This window comes from Zootoca vivipara, chromosome 3 (assembly GCF_965207765.1).
Source record: "Zootoca vivipara chromosome 3, rZooViv2.hap1.1, whole genome shotgun sequence".
Classification (NCBI taxonomy): domain Eukaryota; kingdom Metazoa; phylum Chordata; class Lepidosauria; order Squamata; family Lacertidae; genus Zootoca; species Zootoca vivipara.
Genome location: NC_142586.1, coordinates 2,546,656 through 2,562,742, shown reverse-complemented (window position 1 = coordinate 2,562,742; position 16,087 = coordinate 2,546,656). Strand labels below are relative to the sequence as shown.

The window sequence follows — 16,087 nt, the reverse complement described above, 5'->3', positions numbered from 1 at the left end:
TACAAGTAGCCTGTGTCAATTGAACAGAGCCAAGGGAGCTCACTGTTGGTACTCTAGTGGTTGTGCAGGAGGGGGTGGACTGTACCTTAAGGGCTTATAGCTGATTATGCACACTTCAGAAATACTCAAATGTTAATTTAATTGAAATTTAGGGTGTATATCTTTGCGCATTATCTGATGACAGTACAATGACTTGGTCTGTGGTAAATATTAAATCCTGCAAAGTGAATTGAATAGAATTTCTGCTATTGCTCAGTTACAGGAAGGTAGCCGTGTTGGTCTGACGTAGTCCAAACAAACAAACGAACAAATCCTTGCAGTAGCACCTTAGAGACCAACCAGAGGGTGGGGAGGGGTAAAGACATTGGATTCTTATCTCATTATACATGATAAAGCTTTCTTTTTCACCCCTTGCTTTTTCCAGCAAGACCAATTGCAGTCATTAACAGTCGTCAACAGGTTTACCATTCCTATCAGCCAATCACCCATTCCCACCACCCTTCTGAGTAATACCCCTCCCCACCCTCTGACTATACTTGAGGGTCTGGTGACTTCTTTTTCAGTGTATCTGAAGAAGTGTGCATGCATACCTATGACAAACCTAGTTGGTCTCTAAGGTGCTATGGGAAGGATTTTTTTTATTTTTTGCTATTGCTCAATCAGTGAAATATGTAGTGACATTGGACTTGGAGCTGAATTTGCTCTATTTGCATAGGAATTTACTGTAATTAACTACAAAATACACCACTATGTGTTTTTTTTTTAAAAAAAATAGAGCTCTAAATCTCTTGAAATACTTTTTCAAATTTGTTTTCATTTTTTCTCATGCCTTTTATCAGAGGAAGCAGTCTATTTTCAAATACTTTTTGATCTCTTGCATTTCTTCTAAATGGAATTGATATTCCATCATAATATATTCTCTGTTACTGAATCATTCTCCCTTTTTAGTTATCTTGTGTTTAAAAGTAAATATTACACAGTGTGGGTAGCATTGTTTTTCATTTTTAAAACCAGACTATTGTTTCTGTTCCAAAAATTGCTGATAGGAGAATTTATGAGGGTTTGTTTCTTATGAATAATTAGTTCTTAAGAAATGGGCAGGTTGCCTAGAAAATGAATGAAAGAGTAAACTATTAAATTGAAATATTAAATGAAATAACTGAATTAAAAGTGATCATGTAAGCCCTAAGGCAAATGTTTGGTAACTGTAGTTGATTTAACCTATTTTCATCAACCGTTCTTATGCTTAAATACAATTGCTTGTTGTTAAGTAAATGCTCCGACGATATTCCAGATACTTAAAAATTTGCATATGCATTTCAGAATTTGAACAAATTAAAACTTAATTTTTGTTGGATTCAATTACATGCAAATTGTTTCCAATATTCATTACTCTCATTGTCTTCCTTTGGAAAGATTTTAAATGCTCGTTTACATAACACACATCATCCTTCACTGGACTTCTTGGTGAGGCAGGTTCTAAGACTTCTTCATTTACAAGGAAAGGTTTATAAATTAAAATTGTGGCACAGATGATTTTCTAAACATTGTGCATTCTTACTGAAAATGAGAGGGGGGAATGTAGCAGTACTCCTTTTATCAGTTCAGCACCAGGAATACGCTTACATGGTCAATGAGCATGTCTAAGACTGCTTGTTGGTTATAAATAACTCAAAATATTTTCTATTGCCAGCATATTCTCCCTCCCCACAAAAATCAAGTACTGTACATACAAGAAGGGTAGCAAGACCCACCACCACCACTACTCGAACACACAGGGCCACCCAATAAGTATTAGAGTGTTTTTGTTTTGTACATCTTTGCTTCTTCATGGGACATGGTTCTGAAATGTTCAACATGTTTAAACTGTTTTTAGTATATTGTATTTTTAATTCATAACCTGTCCTGGGACCTTAGATGAAGGGTGAGTTAGAAATCTTACTACTACCCCTACTATACTTAGAGCTACCACCACCAACAGCTGCAGAGGTTTTTTGGTCTCTTTTCCTACCTTAGCCTTCCCAAGCCTCAAAGCAAGTCCTGTAGCCTTTCACATCCTCTTTAGAACCATGCCACAATATTTATTAACGAGGCATATAACCTCAATAACAGGGACCCAGGTGGTGCTGTGGTTAAACCACTGAGCCTAGGGCTTGCTGATCAGAAGGTCGGCAGTTTGAATCCCTGTGACGGGGTGAGCTCCCGCTGCTTGGGCCCAGCTCCTGCCAACCTAGCAGTTCGAAAGCACATCAGAAAGCAAGTAGATAAATAGGAACCGCTACAGCGGGAAGGTAAACGGCGTTTCCATGTGCTGCTCTGGTTTGCCATGCTGGCCACATGACCGGAAGCTATACGCCGGCTCCCTCGGCCAATAATGCGAGATGAGTGTGCAACCCCAGAGTCAGTCACGACTGGACCTAATGGTCAGGGGTCCCTTTACCTTTATAACCTCAATAACAGGATATTTCACAAGATTATCAATCGTTTTTCAAGCAATTTTAATCTCTATTTAATTTATCTGAATATGCATATGTATAAGAGAACATGGATGTGAATCCTTTTAGATCTAAATTGACTGTTAAGGTGGGCCCTTTGTTCCTTCCTTGGTGTGCCAACATCAGTTTGATAAACTCAGATTGGTGGGCAATGTGGAACTATAGCTTTTGCTCATAGATCATTCTTTGCTGATTTTGATGACTAGCAGAATCTACTGAATTTTCAATGAACTTTACATACACTGGCACCAGATTTAGGGCAGTGTGGGTGGTTCCCTTCACAGGCTGTCGAGACGAGGAGCCACAAAATAAACATAATAATAAAACCTATTATTTATACTGGTACATACTCAAAGTTAGGCCCTGGTCAGACTGGCGGTTAATTTGCTGCAGCTGTGATGTTGCCCACTTGAGACCATGCGCAGAATGGCAGACAAGAGGTAGGAGGGCATGAAAATAAGAAATATTTAGGGGGGGCACCAAATGATGTCCTTGTTTAGGGTACCATATACCAAAGTCCTTCCCTGCATACACTCAGTAATCCTTACAACCTGTTATTATTTTTATAGCATTTTATTGAATTATAAAACAAACAAATGAAGAACAAAACAGATACAGTTACAACCAGTAGTTAGCTCCAAATTGCAGATTAGGAACAGTGGTTGTGGGGAGAATGGCTTCTTTAAGGCCATCTAGTGAGTTCATGGTAAAGGTTAGATTTGTCTGGGGGTGGGGTGTTTCCTGACTCAAATGCTTAAATGCTGTGCAGCACCAGGTTATGGCATGGTAAACAAAGTCCACTGTTGATGGCAATTTTAGTGTGTGTTGAATACAGAATATGCACGATCACTGACCATTGTACACATTTAGAGGCCAGGTTGGAGAATATGCACAAATTTACAGTATAAACAAGTGATTGTACATATTACCCAATGTAGAAGTGAACAAGCAAAACACTCTCAGTACAGAACAGGTAGGTTTCTTGCCTGGGGTGGCTAAAATTTATTGTTCAGGGGAGCACCAAAACTTGGAACAAGCTGTGCTTCTGCCCCCCGCATATCTTATGAGACCATGTATATGCATGCATATTGATTTCAGTGGTGTTCATAAATAAGTATTGCTTGATTGAGTCCTGTTTACTTCATATTTAAAATCTCTCGACCTATAATAATTGTCATGTTGACAGCCATATGCTACAAATATACAGACAGAAAGTGATCCTTTTTTTCACTTTTTTCACTTTCAGACAGAGAGCTCTAATCTTGAAGGTCATATATCTGTTGGCTATCACTTTTGCCAAAAGAAGTATCTGAACTTCATGGTTTGCAGGCAGATTTCCTTATCTCTCTTTTCGAAGAGACATATGGGTTCGTGATTGTTTGAGGTACTTTGAATTGTATTTGTAAATTATAGAGGGGCATTCAGACTTGTTTCACAATCACAACCACCTAGGAAAAACAAAGATTGGGTTTAACAATTCATAGTCCAACAAACATATAGATATGGATGCTGACTGCTTATGGAATATGAAAGAAATAATGGCTGGGCCACAGAGAGCTCAATGGCCTAAACACCAACATCTTGACCTCACTATTCACTATTTATTTATTAAAACATAATTTTTAATGTATAATAACTATGCTTATCACACCAGGCCTATTCTTAAAGAGGTTACACAGAGAGATGGTGCTTGAAGAATTAAGATGAGCTGTCAGATTACTGTACACTTGTTGTAGGCATGTTAGCCATGAACTTCAATTTGTCCTTTTTGTTTTCTCCTTGTGCTGTAGGCATCAAAGATTTGAAAAGGCCTTTCTGCTTGCTGTTGATATTGGTGCCCGGGACTTATTTATGGTAAGATTCCTGAAGTATTATTATGAACTATTATTCTTCAGCCATGGGATGTTTTATGCCAGTTTAGGTGTGCAATATAAAGGCTCCAAGTAATTAACTATCTTAGCTAATTTTATGAATTGGCTCAGAGGTGGGTAAGTATCAAGGTTATCACATGCTATTGATAGGTTCTAGGCTCAAGCAATAAGGAGCCTTTCACAACATCACATTGTCACATTGTTTGATGATGGTGTGAATGGGCTCTTGCTGTCTAAACTTGCAACTTCCCTAATTTCCAGACAACCACCAGCACCTTCACTTATGGTTGATTTGATCTTTGAGCTCTGTCTGTTCTTCTTTTGGTCACTCTCTCTCTCTCACACACACACACCCTCTGCAACACAACTATCTTCCAGCAAAGTTACAAGGTTCAGCAGTGCCAAAAGTTCTGTCTGCCCAGTCACCCTGGATGAGTGAGACCTTTGGCCAGATCCAAAAGGGCTCTTCTTCTGCTTTTATGTTCACATTTTAGGTCTCTGTAGAAAGTGAAATAGATTGCTTGCTTCTCCTGAACTTTGAAAAGTCAAAGCTGAAAATGAGTGTTCTATTTCAGCACTCTTATCCTTCCAACAAGAGCAAAATTAACGAGTTCTTAAAAGGATCTGTGCGCAAGTTCTGTGGGAAGCTCTTTTCTTATAACATCTTGCACCACAATATGACAGTGAGGTCCAATGGCCAGAGGCAGCTGTACTTTCTCGGTCTCCCTGCATGTTCCAGCATATTTCTTTGTTTTTGAAGAAAAACAATAGGGGGGGAACCTTTTGAGAGTTGCATTTGCTCAACTCTTTGAATAATGAAGACATTCTGTTTAAATTAAGCTTTGACACTAGCTGTTAATATCATTTATCCTATTAAGCTACTTGCCCTGCTAGTTTGATCTTAATATTTAAATTCTGTGTTAAATTGTACAATTACATTCTTCTTTTATGGGTTATGAAAATTCCTTTCTAATTATACGAAAAGAAATTGCATGAACCTTTTAATGCTTTCTAATGTACAGCTCTAATCATCTAGCTTATTCCATCTAATTAGAAAGATGTGTGTACTGTGATAAACTTTCCTAACTAAGCATGCTTCAAAAGAATATATTCAAAACGTACTTCTGACAAAGTAATTATATATGTTGTATTTATTTATATTTAAATTCCCTTGCTTTCCTCTTTATACTTCTTAAAATTTCATTTCCCCCCTTCACTGTTGCCATGTAAGTATCTTCACTAAGGCAGTGGTTGCCAAACTTTTTAGACTACTGGGCTCATTTTGAATTTTCAGAATGCATAACATATCACAAAATTACAGAGACAGTCTGACAACCTTATGCTTACCATGGGAAGTCAGCTATATCCTGCTGATCCTGATTGTGGAGATAACACAATATTGATTCTACACACACACACACACACTCTTACTGTCTTATAGCAGCAGGGAGCAGTACCAGGAAAAATGTACAAATGTGGCCACACCACACTCACTCACTTCTAATTGCCCTCTAACTTCCTTTCTTTCTTGGGATACCATGGGGCACTCACAGGCACTGTGTTGGTGACCCCTCCACTATGGAAATACAGATATTTCATATCATTTCTTCAAAATGCCCTGAATCCCTTTCAGTATACCGTATGAGATCTGCACTTTCCCTCTATATACTGCTAAGCTTTGCAAGCTGTGTTCTTGCCACCTGTTGTGTTGACTACAGTTATGTCCTCTCTCTGTCCTTTCTTTTTGCAGCATCTCCCCATCCTCCACAAAAGGTTAACTCACCTTACTCTTGCTGCTGACTCCCTGCCCCTCATTTTCAAGTTCTAACTTCTAACTTTCAAAACGTTCCGTTTTTATCTTATTGGTTCCCCCCCTTTGCATAAATTCTTCTTATTGTCCCATTTAGGCCCCCTTGTCTAAACCTCTTGCCATGCTGCTGTCTATACAAGTGTTTCCCTTTTTGTTCAATGAGTCAGTTAGTTCTCCAAATTTAAGTTCCTCCTCAAGGCCCTTTTCTTTACCCTGAAGTAGCAGATCCACCTTACATCATCTCATCAGGTTCTCCTCAACCACATCCCCATCTTTTTATTCATTCTGTGGCATCTCATCCTCTAGTGTGTATTACAATATGGCCTAGCTGCTGCTGTGCTAAAAACATCTATATGTCTCTCCTCTTAGAACCATTTTATCCATCTGATGTAAATTACAAGTAAGGTACATCATTTCTGTGGTTCTGTAAAACTCCTAACAGGCTGTCAGTGTTAATAAGTTAGAACAGTAATAGACATAAATTGTGCTGTCAAATCTTAAGAGTTGTTCCCCTAGCACAAAAACATAGGATGAGGCAAGGCATTCCAAGAGTTGTGCCAGTTGCTCGAAGTTGATATACCACATATATAAGACATGTATTCTTACATCCATGTTTTCTAAAAGTTCTCAACACCAAGCAACTTCCACTATAAGCAGCTTAAACTCCAATCCTATATCATGGGCGTAGCCAAGGGGCATGTGTCAGGGGGCATCCCCCCATCAAGTAAATCAATAAAAATACTTAACTAACTGAGGTTCTGCCCCCCTAACATGAAGCCTGTTCCCCCCCCCCAAACATAAATCCTAGCTACGCCCATGGCAGAACAGGTTTTGATTTTAGCTAATAGGTAGAATATGTACACTGGAAGTCAATCCTCTGGGAACTGCCCTAAAATTATGATGAAGGGTGGTAGATAAATCTCATAAATAAATAAGTCAATTGCTTATTTGCTTCTCTTCTACTCTTGACAATAAACTTAGAGCTTTAGCATCCTCCTCCTTCTAAACGTTTACTTTGCCTTCTATACTCTTCCACAAAATATGCCATTGCTTTTTGCATATACCACAATGAAGCTTGTGCTTCCTTTTGAAGCAAGGAGACATAGTTTCATTCACTATTTTGTTTGTTTTTCTAGACATGAATCTAAATGATTATGAAGCTGAAGTTCTCATTGATCATAGATAAATTAAATTTTACTAGGTCAGACATAAGCTCCACTTGACAGCACTTTTTGGATAGTGGGTGCATTCCCCAAGGACAGTAGGGAGTATTTCGTTTTCTTCTTCTTTGGCGATCATTCATAGCTGAGTAAGATTGTCTTACATGAATATGGTCTTAACAGTGTGTCTGTAAGTGACTATGGAGGCCAATTCTGGATCCACATGTCCTTCCACAGTGGAGACATAGGTTTCCGGGCAGGAGTTGATTTGCCAAACGTGCAGGGGCGTAGCGAGGGAGGGGCGATGGGGGCGGTCTGCCCCGGGTTCCACTTTGGAAGATGATAATCAGTCTGAACAACATGACTAGTCCAACAAGGTTGAAGAATCATTCCTTCAACCCTGGTGATCTTTGCTTTTTCCAGTACACTGGCATTAGTTCACCTGTCTTCCCAAGTGATACGTAAAAATTTTCAGAGACACTGTTGATGGAATATTTCAAGGAGTTGGAGATGGCATTCATAAGTGGTCCATGTTTCACAAGTGTATGGTAAAGTTGGTAGTACAATAGATTTGTAAACAAGCATTTTGGTTTCCCTGCATATGTCCCAGTCCTCAAACACTCTGCACTTCAGTCAGGAGAAAGCTGCACTTGCTGAGTTCAGTTCAGGCAATGCTGGATTTCAGTATCAGTGTTGGCCCTTGTGGAAAGATAACTGCCTAGGTAGGGAAAATGATTTACGTTTTCCAATGTTACACCATTAAGTTGGATTTGTGTTGCTGCAGAGGGGTTGTTTTTGGGTTTTTGGATATTGAGCGATAGGCCAAGCTTTCCATAAGGTTCTGTGAAGATAGTTAGGATGGTTTGGAGGTCATCTTCTGCATGTACACATACTATGTTGTCATCAACATATTGAAGCTTATGACAGAGGTTATGGTAACCTTATTATTTGCTTTCAGCCTACTCAAATTGAAGAGCTTACCATTTGTTCAATATATGATTTATACTCCAGTGAGTTTTCCTTCGACAATGTGTAGTTTCATGGTGATGAAAATAATAGAGTTGGGACAATAATGCATTGGGAAGTTTTATTTTGACCAGGAAACTGATATTTTCCATGAGACGTGGTGACTCTGCACTGTGGCTTGTTGTTATGCATATTAGCTACGCAATTCACTTTCTCCTATCATATATTTATTATTGTAGTAAGTGCCGTACAACCTTCTTTAAAAGCTTATTTGGGTCAAGCCTGGCGTCCTCTGACATAATGCTCTAATAATAAAAATCATTTATTTCACTGAAAAGCACCACATCAAATATAAATGAAACAATGGCTATCAATTTCTACAAAGTTCAAATACAATAGAAAAGGACATTACATGATGGATACCACCTACTTTTATTGGGTAAAGGCTAATCCTACATGTGACAGCAAGGATCAAGCAATATTAAAGTTGTTAGTTTTAAATCCTTTTGTGCTGTGTTCCAGCTTTCAGCTCCTGACAATTCCAAAGGACATCCACTGTACTGTTACAGGGAGGATAGAGTCAAGGAATAGACACTTGAATAAAAGTGTCACATTTTTAGTCATGGCCTGATTGGTAAAGAACAAGAAAATTCTGAACAGTACTTGGAATTTTGCCCAGAAATATCCTATAAAGGAAGGCATACAAGGTGTATTTAAATTAATGAGTGATCACTGCAAATGCTAAACTAAAGTTGTTTCTAGTTACAACATATTCTTACTCAATTTTCTTGTTTAGCTTACATAATAGAATCATAGAATTGAAGAGTTCGAAGGGACACCAAGGGTCATCTATATGAAAGTCATTAATCAATTAGTAGATCAGGATGACCAAGTTTCTTACCATGCCCTGATTTATTTTAGAATCAGTATGTAGTGTGATACCTGGGGAAAGGGTATAGTTGACCAGTAGTTCCAGCTTTCATGATAATCTAATTCTTTGTGGTGCAGCTGACAAAGAGCAGAAAGTTTGATCATTGCCACTCATCTGATGCATTGCTGAAGAAAGCCTGGCTTGCAATTAAACCATAATTAAAAATAAATTGCCTTACCATTGTAGTTTATTAGGATCAAACAACTGCAATGACTGGCTTGCATATAATGGCAAGTCAGTCACTGGTTTGTCCTTGCTAACCCACCCTGCCCACCCCTGTGCACTGAAGGAAGGAGGGCAGGAGGAGCAAAGGGTGGTCTGCAAACCGCTTGTTCACATGAAAGCATGTTTTAATCAAATTTAATATTTAATTTAATCTGTGGGTTAAAGTGACATGCCAACAGGGTCAGGGTGATCATAATGTAAGTTTTAAGTTGCAGTGCAGTATAATATTTTACCATCCACCTCCAACTCTGAAAAATTAGTATATTGTGTTTAACCTGTAAATCCTTATAACAGTTGCCATAAAATGTCAGTGTACAAAGTTGCTTATTATACAGTGAAATAACAAATGACAACCAAGATTGGCTAGTTCACAGCTATTGTGTTAACTAAATTGACAGTATAAACCTTTACCCTTTTAAGAACTTGCTCAGGGCTCCTTTCTGACAATCATATTAGGTCTATGGACAGAGGAACTACAATATTCATAGCAAACTCTTTATTTCTCTGCCCCAAGACATACATTCTTTTAAAACCACACCTGCTTTTTAGTTTCAGGAGAACTATGCATATTCAGACTACTAAAGTTCTGTGAAGTTGCATGCCTTCATGTATAACCCACGTTCCTTAACCTTTAAGTTTTTTTGTATGCCCTAATCCTGTATGTGTTTGCATTTCCTCCTATGTAAAGGTAACATTCACATAGCAATTACTCAGGGAGGGTACTATCCTTTATTTTTCCATTGTTACAGATTTGTAACTTCCTAGGTGGATACAAACAAGTTTTACAAGTTTATTCCAATTATGACTGTGTATGCTTGAGTAGAGATTAGCTGCTATAATTAGCAGTGAAAATGCTACACAGATACCTATAAAATTTTTATGAACATTTCCTGTGCACTGTAAATTCTGGCTTGTTGAAATTATTAAAAATTGTTCAGACTGCTACAGTTACAAATTGCTAGTAACTCAAAGGGATGAAAACTTGAAAAGAAAGCTGCTTTAGTTTGTGCATCTTTAAATCTGTGATAAGTGCAATTTTCTAATAAGTCCTCCAAAAATAAGAGGGGTGGGTGGGTGGGCAAGCAATCCTATTTCCCAAACATTAGACTCCCAACAACTCCCCACCACTACCCACACATCTATCTACCTATCTGAAATCAGTATTCTTCATTCCCTAAGAAGAGGCAACTACAGTGGTACCTCGGTTTGAGAACGCAATCCGTTCTGTGGAGGCATTCGCTCGCCGAGACGTTTGCTCACCAAAGGTATGCTTCTGCGCTTGCGCGAAGTGCCAATAGAGCGCTTCTGCGCATGCGCGAGCTGTGCAGATCACTTCTGCGCATCCAAGCGCCGCGGAACCCAGATGTAAAAACTTCTGGGTCCGTGGCATTCGTAAACAGAGACGTTCATAAATGGAGGTAGGCGTAAACCAAGGTTCCACTGTATGTCTGCAAATGTCATCCAATTCTGCCCCCAAACAAACAACATTGTAGAAAGTTCATTTCCCCTGCCCAAAATTCCCCACCCCTCAAAATTTAAAGACAACTTGCACAAAACCCATTTGCTGAAATTTTGTAGGCTACATCCACTCAGCAAGGTTTGATATTCCTGCATGTTTCATTCAATTATATCAAAAGATTAAAAAGTTACACGTTTGTTGATTTCCCCACTATAGTCAATTGTAAAAGTTGGAAGTTTCAGACTTTCCAAAAAGAGTTTCTGATTCAGACCTGTGCCTAAAGCAGGTGTTCTTGAAGTGCCTCAAACTGATCTGATCCACTTTCCATAGTAGAAGTCCAACTGAATCTGTTATTTGGTACACCCTCCTAATATACCATTCTTCCCTAATCCCAGTGTCAGTAAGCATGCAATCACCAGATCATACAGAAAGCATGAAGAAGACCAGATCATACAGAAAGCATGAAGAAGAAGACCAGAGCTATGCTATGTGTAGACTGTGCTGCAGATTTACAGCTGCACCCAGAGAATGATTTGTATCCATCCTCCTTCTGCTTTGCTTTCCCATTTTTTAGGTGTGCATCTCTTGTTCCAGGGCTTCCATTCCAAATATCACTTACTCTTGCCATTTAAAGAATAAATATGCAAGACTTAGGTAATATTCCTTCCCATTTTATTGAAATCATGATATAGTATTATATAGACTGTAGCAGGTCTGTCTCTTGAATAGTTGGATTCTTTGGAGAGAGAGAATACGTTTCTATTCCTTTTTTACTGTGTTTTGTTTTTGGGTTTTTTTTGCAAGTAGACATAAAACCAAGACTAGGGGCATTCATTTGAAAATAGTTTTTACTAATTATGGAAAGAAACAATGTTGTAAAGGCACATAGAGAATTGCATTGTCTCAACGCAAATTATATAATAATTGATTTGGTTTTTCAAAGTGTCAATTATTTTTAAGCTGTAGTTTGCTAAACTTGGGGTGTAATCCTAACCCCCCCTACCTAGGAGTAAGCACCACTGAGTTCAACAAAACTTCCTTTTGAGTAGACATGGTTATGATTGCACTGTTAAGCATCAAGAAAAGGACCTGACTCTTTGCACTATAATGAAGCACATGCTTCCTTCTAAAGAAAGAAGAGCCACCTCTTTCTGCAACAGAAAAGTTTATAGATAAAAAAATCCTATGTTGCTCCCAAAATAATTTCAAGCAAGGCAAGACGGAGGTCCAAAAGCACACACTGCAACACAACTTAATGGATACTGACTGGCAATCTGAGCGATGAGTCCCTAATATTTCTCCCTTTAGACATTGCTTTCCTTGCCTAGACACACATTTTAATCAAAATCTCATAGATTTTATCTGCAAAGAAACCAGAAATTTTCTCACCGCAGGAGGGACTTGCATCAGCAGCCAAGTGAAGACAGTCTGGATTAACCAGACTACCTGCCACCTGGAACAAATCCACTGATTGAGGCTTCGCAGATAACACATTGGAAGCAAAGGAATATTTCCTCTCTCTTTTTAACATTACACACAGCCATGACATAAAATATAATTCAGATAACTTGACTTAGTAATATATTCTGACAGGATTTTTTTCTCTGTGTGCCCCCGCCCCCCAACTAGCTTCATTTGTTTGCATATCACACATAAAATAATGGGAAGCCAAGGAGCAAAGCACTAGGTATTTAAAAGCATAAGGACTCCTCTTTTAGGTCGAAGACCACTAGAAAAAAGCACATATTTCCATGCAGCATGTCCTTAACATCATTTAGAATTTGGGTATATTTGCATCTGTTAAAAGGTTCTTTAAAACAGGCTCCAAACACCACACTCCCTTCAGCAATGTGTGCTTTACTTTATTCCCAGACCAAGATGGGAATTAGCAGTTGCCATATTTGAGGAATAGCTAATGTGGTCCCCTCCAGATGTTGTGGACTGCAACACACATCAGCCCCAGCCTTCATGGGGCATCACATTGGCTACCCCTGCCTTAAACAATGTCAGGTTAGCAAAAGGAACAGGGTAGTGAAGTTATGCAACAACGAACAAACTGTGTTCCCCTAAACAGGGCAGGTTCCAGAACTACTCCTGCTAGCCCCTTGTACTGAAGCTACTATGGAAAAGAACATTTGTTCCAAACTACAGTCCCAGCAGAGGGCTCCTGGGAGTTGTTGGGTGCAGGAATACCAAAGAAGGATGCTAAAGATGCCAGAGTGATCAGTTCTAGTGCTTCATTAAGAAAAGCATAGACTTACAGCAAATAAGCCTGCCAGGTTTCCTAGCCTTCATTTGCAGAGATGCAGAATGGACACCACAACAAGGACATGGTGTGTCCGCGCCCAAGTAAATGGTTATACATTCTTTATACACAAAGCAGCATATGTCACAATGCCTAGGATGTCCCATCGTCCCACCTGCCCAGATGAGAGCATAGGTGGCAAATGCCTTAACCTTACAGATAGTTCCCCTTTCTGGTCTGAGAGCCCAGCACCCCAGGCCCACAGATAAGGGTAATACCAAAGCATGCCAATTACTATCTATCAAAGCAAGTGAATATAATATATATGAGCTCATTGCTACAACCACTACCAATAATAGTGGGGCTATCTTGTTGTGTTGAACCAAGAGTGAATTGTTCTGGAAGCTTTGCTAATGCCAGCATTCTGCCTGCCAATAGTAGTTGCATACTGGTCCTGAATTGTTTGCACTGTCTCTTACACGTAGGCTTGAAGCAACAGCAGTAAATGAATGCCTAGTACAAAATACAAACAATGCAGCAGCAGAAGAGCGTTCAACAATAATTCCAGCAGTAAACCAGTAAAAAGTGGGTTGGTAATAGGGTGGACTATGCTATTCCAAGCATACGTATTTTGACAGCCCTTGTTCCAATTGCTTAGGTTCCTTATACTCCCTGCAGTTAGCTTCTTAGCCAGGCTTGTGCAATCACCCTTCTCTCAATTTTTTTTGCCTCCTGCCATTCTTACCAGAGGAACACAGTACAGTGCTATAGCAGCTGCATGTGTGCCCTTTCCCACACACATATTCTAGGATTTAAAGGACCCATACTTTTAAAGCAATTGTTGGCAAGAAATAGCAGCAACAGCCAGAAGGGCCCACAGAAACCTGGACCCTGCCCTGCTTCAAAGAGCAGCAAGGGGCTGTTTGAAACCCCTGTTTTCAAACAGCTCCACACTGCTCTTTGAAACTCTTCAAAGGTAAGATCAGCATCACCTGATATCCTAGTGGCATCAGGTGACTGACAGGTGGGCAGCACCACCCACCTGTGAAATTTGGCCTGCCAAGGTTCCTATTATTTATTTAGCCCAAAAAAGAACTACTGCTTCCTCCCTTTTTCAGAGTGGAGAAGGCAAAACCCAGAAAGGAGACACTCAGAGATAATAGAAGGACAACAGTATGTGAATAAGGAAATAGAATAGAAGGCAAATGAAGTCTGGAGATGGTTGGGGAAGGGCATCATATGAAGTGCTGTATTATATTCAGCCACTTGGCAATTTGGTTTCAATCATCCCTCAGTCTAACCAGAGATTTGCCAAGCTTTCGCTTTGCTCTGCCATACAAAATCAGAACCTAAAGTGCCTGTTAAAGGTTTGCTTCTACTGCAGGGTTGAGAGCTCTATTCTTTCTGGTTAATGGTTAACACCTTATTCATTATTAACTGTGAGGATAGAGCATGAATAGGATAATAAACCTGCATTTCAAAAGAGTAACACAGAGAAAATGATAAATATAGTCTCATCACTTCCATCTGCATTTCTGATCTAAGCAATAAAGAAGCCTTTTTTCCTTTCAAATTCTCCTTTGTTACTTGTCCAAGATTCATTTTAGATTAATCTTTTATTTTGCTTTATTTCTAAAGGACATCCATTACTTTGCACTAGATAAGGGTGAATTGGCACTAGCTGAAGTGGCAAAGAAAAAAGCTAACGACATTGACACAGAATCAATAACCACTGGAGTTGGTAAGAATTAATGCTGTTTTTAAAAATGGCTTTTTTGTTTTAATCAATACTTGTTCTTGTATCACTGTCATGTTATACTTGTAGCAGGGTTATTGGTTAATTGGAATTGTTTTTGGGGTGAGAGAACAATGATGGCATCTTCACTGAACAGAGAAAGGTAATCGTTCAGAAACAGCTTTTAGATACAAAAGTAAGAATGATGGCATTGTAGAAGTGCCAAAATAAGTTAGAACTCTGTACAAAGCAAGAAGGCACTATTTGCATATTGCAAAAAGGTTACACAAAGTGCTAGATTGTGAAATTCATATTCATTTAAGATCATACTTGCTCTGAACAGGTTTTCACAGAAAGTGCACTTCATTGAACCAATTAGATTAATTGAGGTCTAATTTGCAAATTATCTGGTTCTAAAGCCCTTGTGTTGGTCAATGGACATCCGCCTCTAAGCAGAATACAGTATATAGCCCAGGCACGCAAGATTGGACCTATATTGTATTACGACTCAAGCCCAGCTTTCTATTTTTGTTCTGTATTTTGCCCAAAACACACCTCTGAGTGCTTATTTTAGAGACATATTTTGTATTCTAGGTAACAGTTATTTTTATCTTCCGTCTTTACTGTCTGCTATGTGATACTGTGAATGTTATGTTGGTTAAATAGAACAGAAGGCTAGGTTGGAGGGAAATCTTAAAAGATTCCGGACAGAGCTTAGCCAAGCGAAGAACAGGGGAAAATAATAGCTTGTAAAATTTATTCCTTTTTTCTGCAGTAAATGTAAGGAATTTCCTCATAAAGTTAGATGAGCATTGCTTTTATCCTTTTATAGGACAGAAGAAGAAGAAGGGTGTATGTGAGGTTAAGACAAAATTGTATATCTGGATGAGTCAGAATTATTTTAATCGTGACAATTTAGGAAGGGAAATGGTAAATGAAGCACATACCGGTACCAATTTTAATACTGTATTTACTTGAATCTAATGCTCACCTTTTTTGGCCAAATTACATTGCGAAAATTAAGGTGTGCATTAGATTCGATTGCACATTTACATTTGCCAGCAAATCCTTTTTTTGGTTTCAAGGTTCTGAAACCAAATATGGTATATTGCCATATTTATTTAATGGTAATTTGTGTTGTCAAGGTAATGTGTCATTGTTCAGCTCTTTGTGTCTATGCTAATGTTCAA

The 16,087-nt window shown here is 38.8% G+C and overlaps 1 protein-coding gene across 16 annotated transcripts in view; it reads left to right on the top strand.

Moving 5' to 3' along the window:
- WDPCP (WD repeat containing planar cell polarity effector) overlaps positions 1 to 16,087 on the top strand; it is a 210,478-nt gene that overhangs the window by 131,971 nt on the left and 62,420 nt on the right. For 11 of the 16 annotated variants that reach the window (XR_015949268.1, XR_015949267.1, XR_015949269.1 and 8 more), the window contains 2 exons: positions 4,286 to 4,349; positions 14,801 to 14,903. Coding sequence is in view for 7 of the 16 variants with exons in the window: in XM_088667074.1 (XP_088523200.1) it covers positions 4,286 to 4,349; positions 14,801 to 14,903 (167 nt within the window). In the remaining 9 variants the exon portion in view is untranslated. Of the gene's footprint in view, positions 1 to 4,285; positions 4,350 to 11,491; positions 11,572 to 14,800; positions 14,904 to 16,087 lie in introns of all 16 variants that reach the window. The other 5 variants (XR_009557273.2, XR_015949271.1, XR_009557274.2 and 2 more) reach the window with 2 other exon arrangements.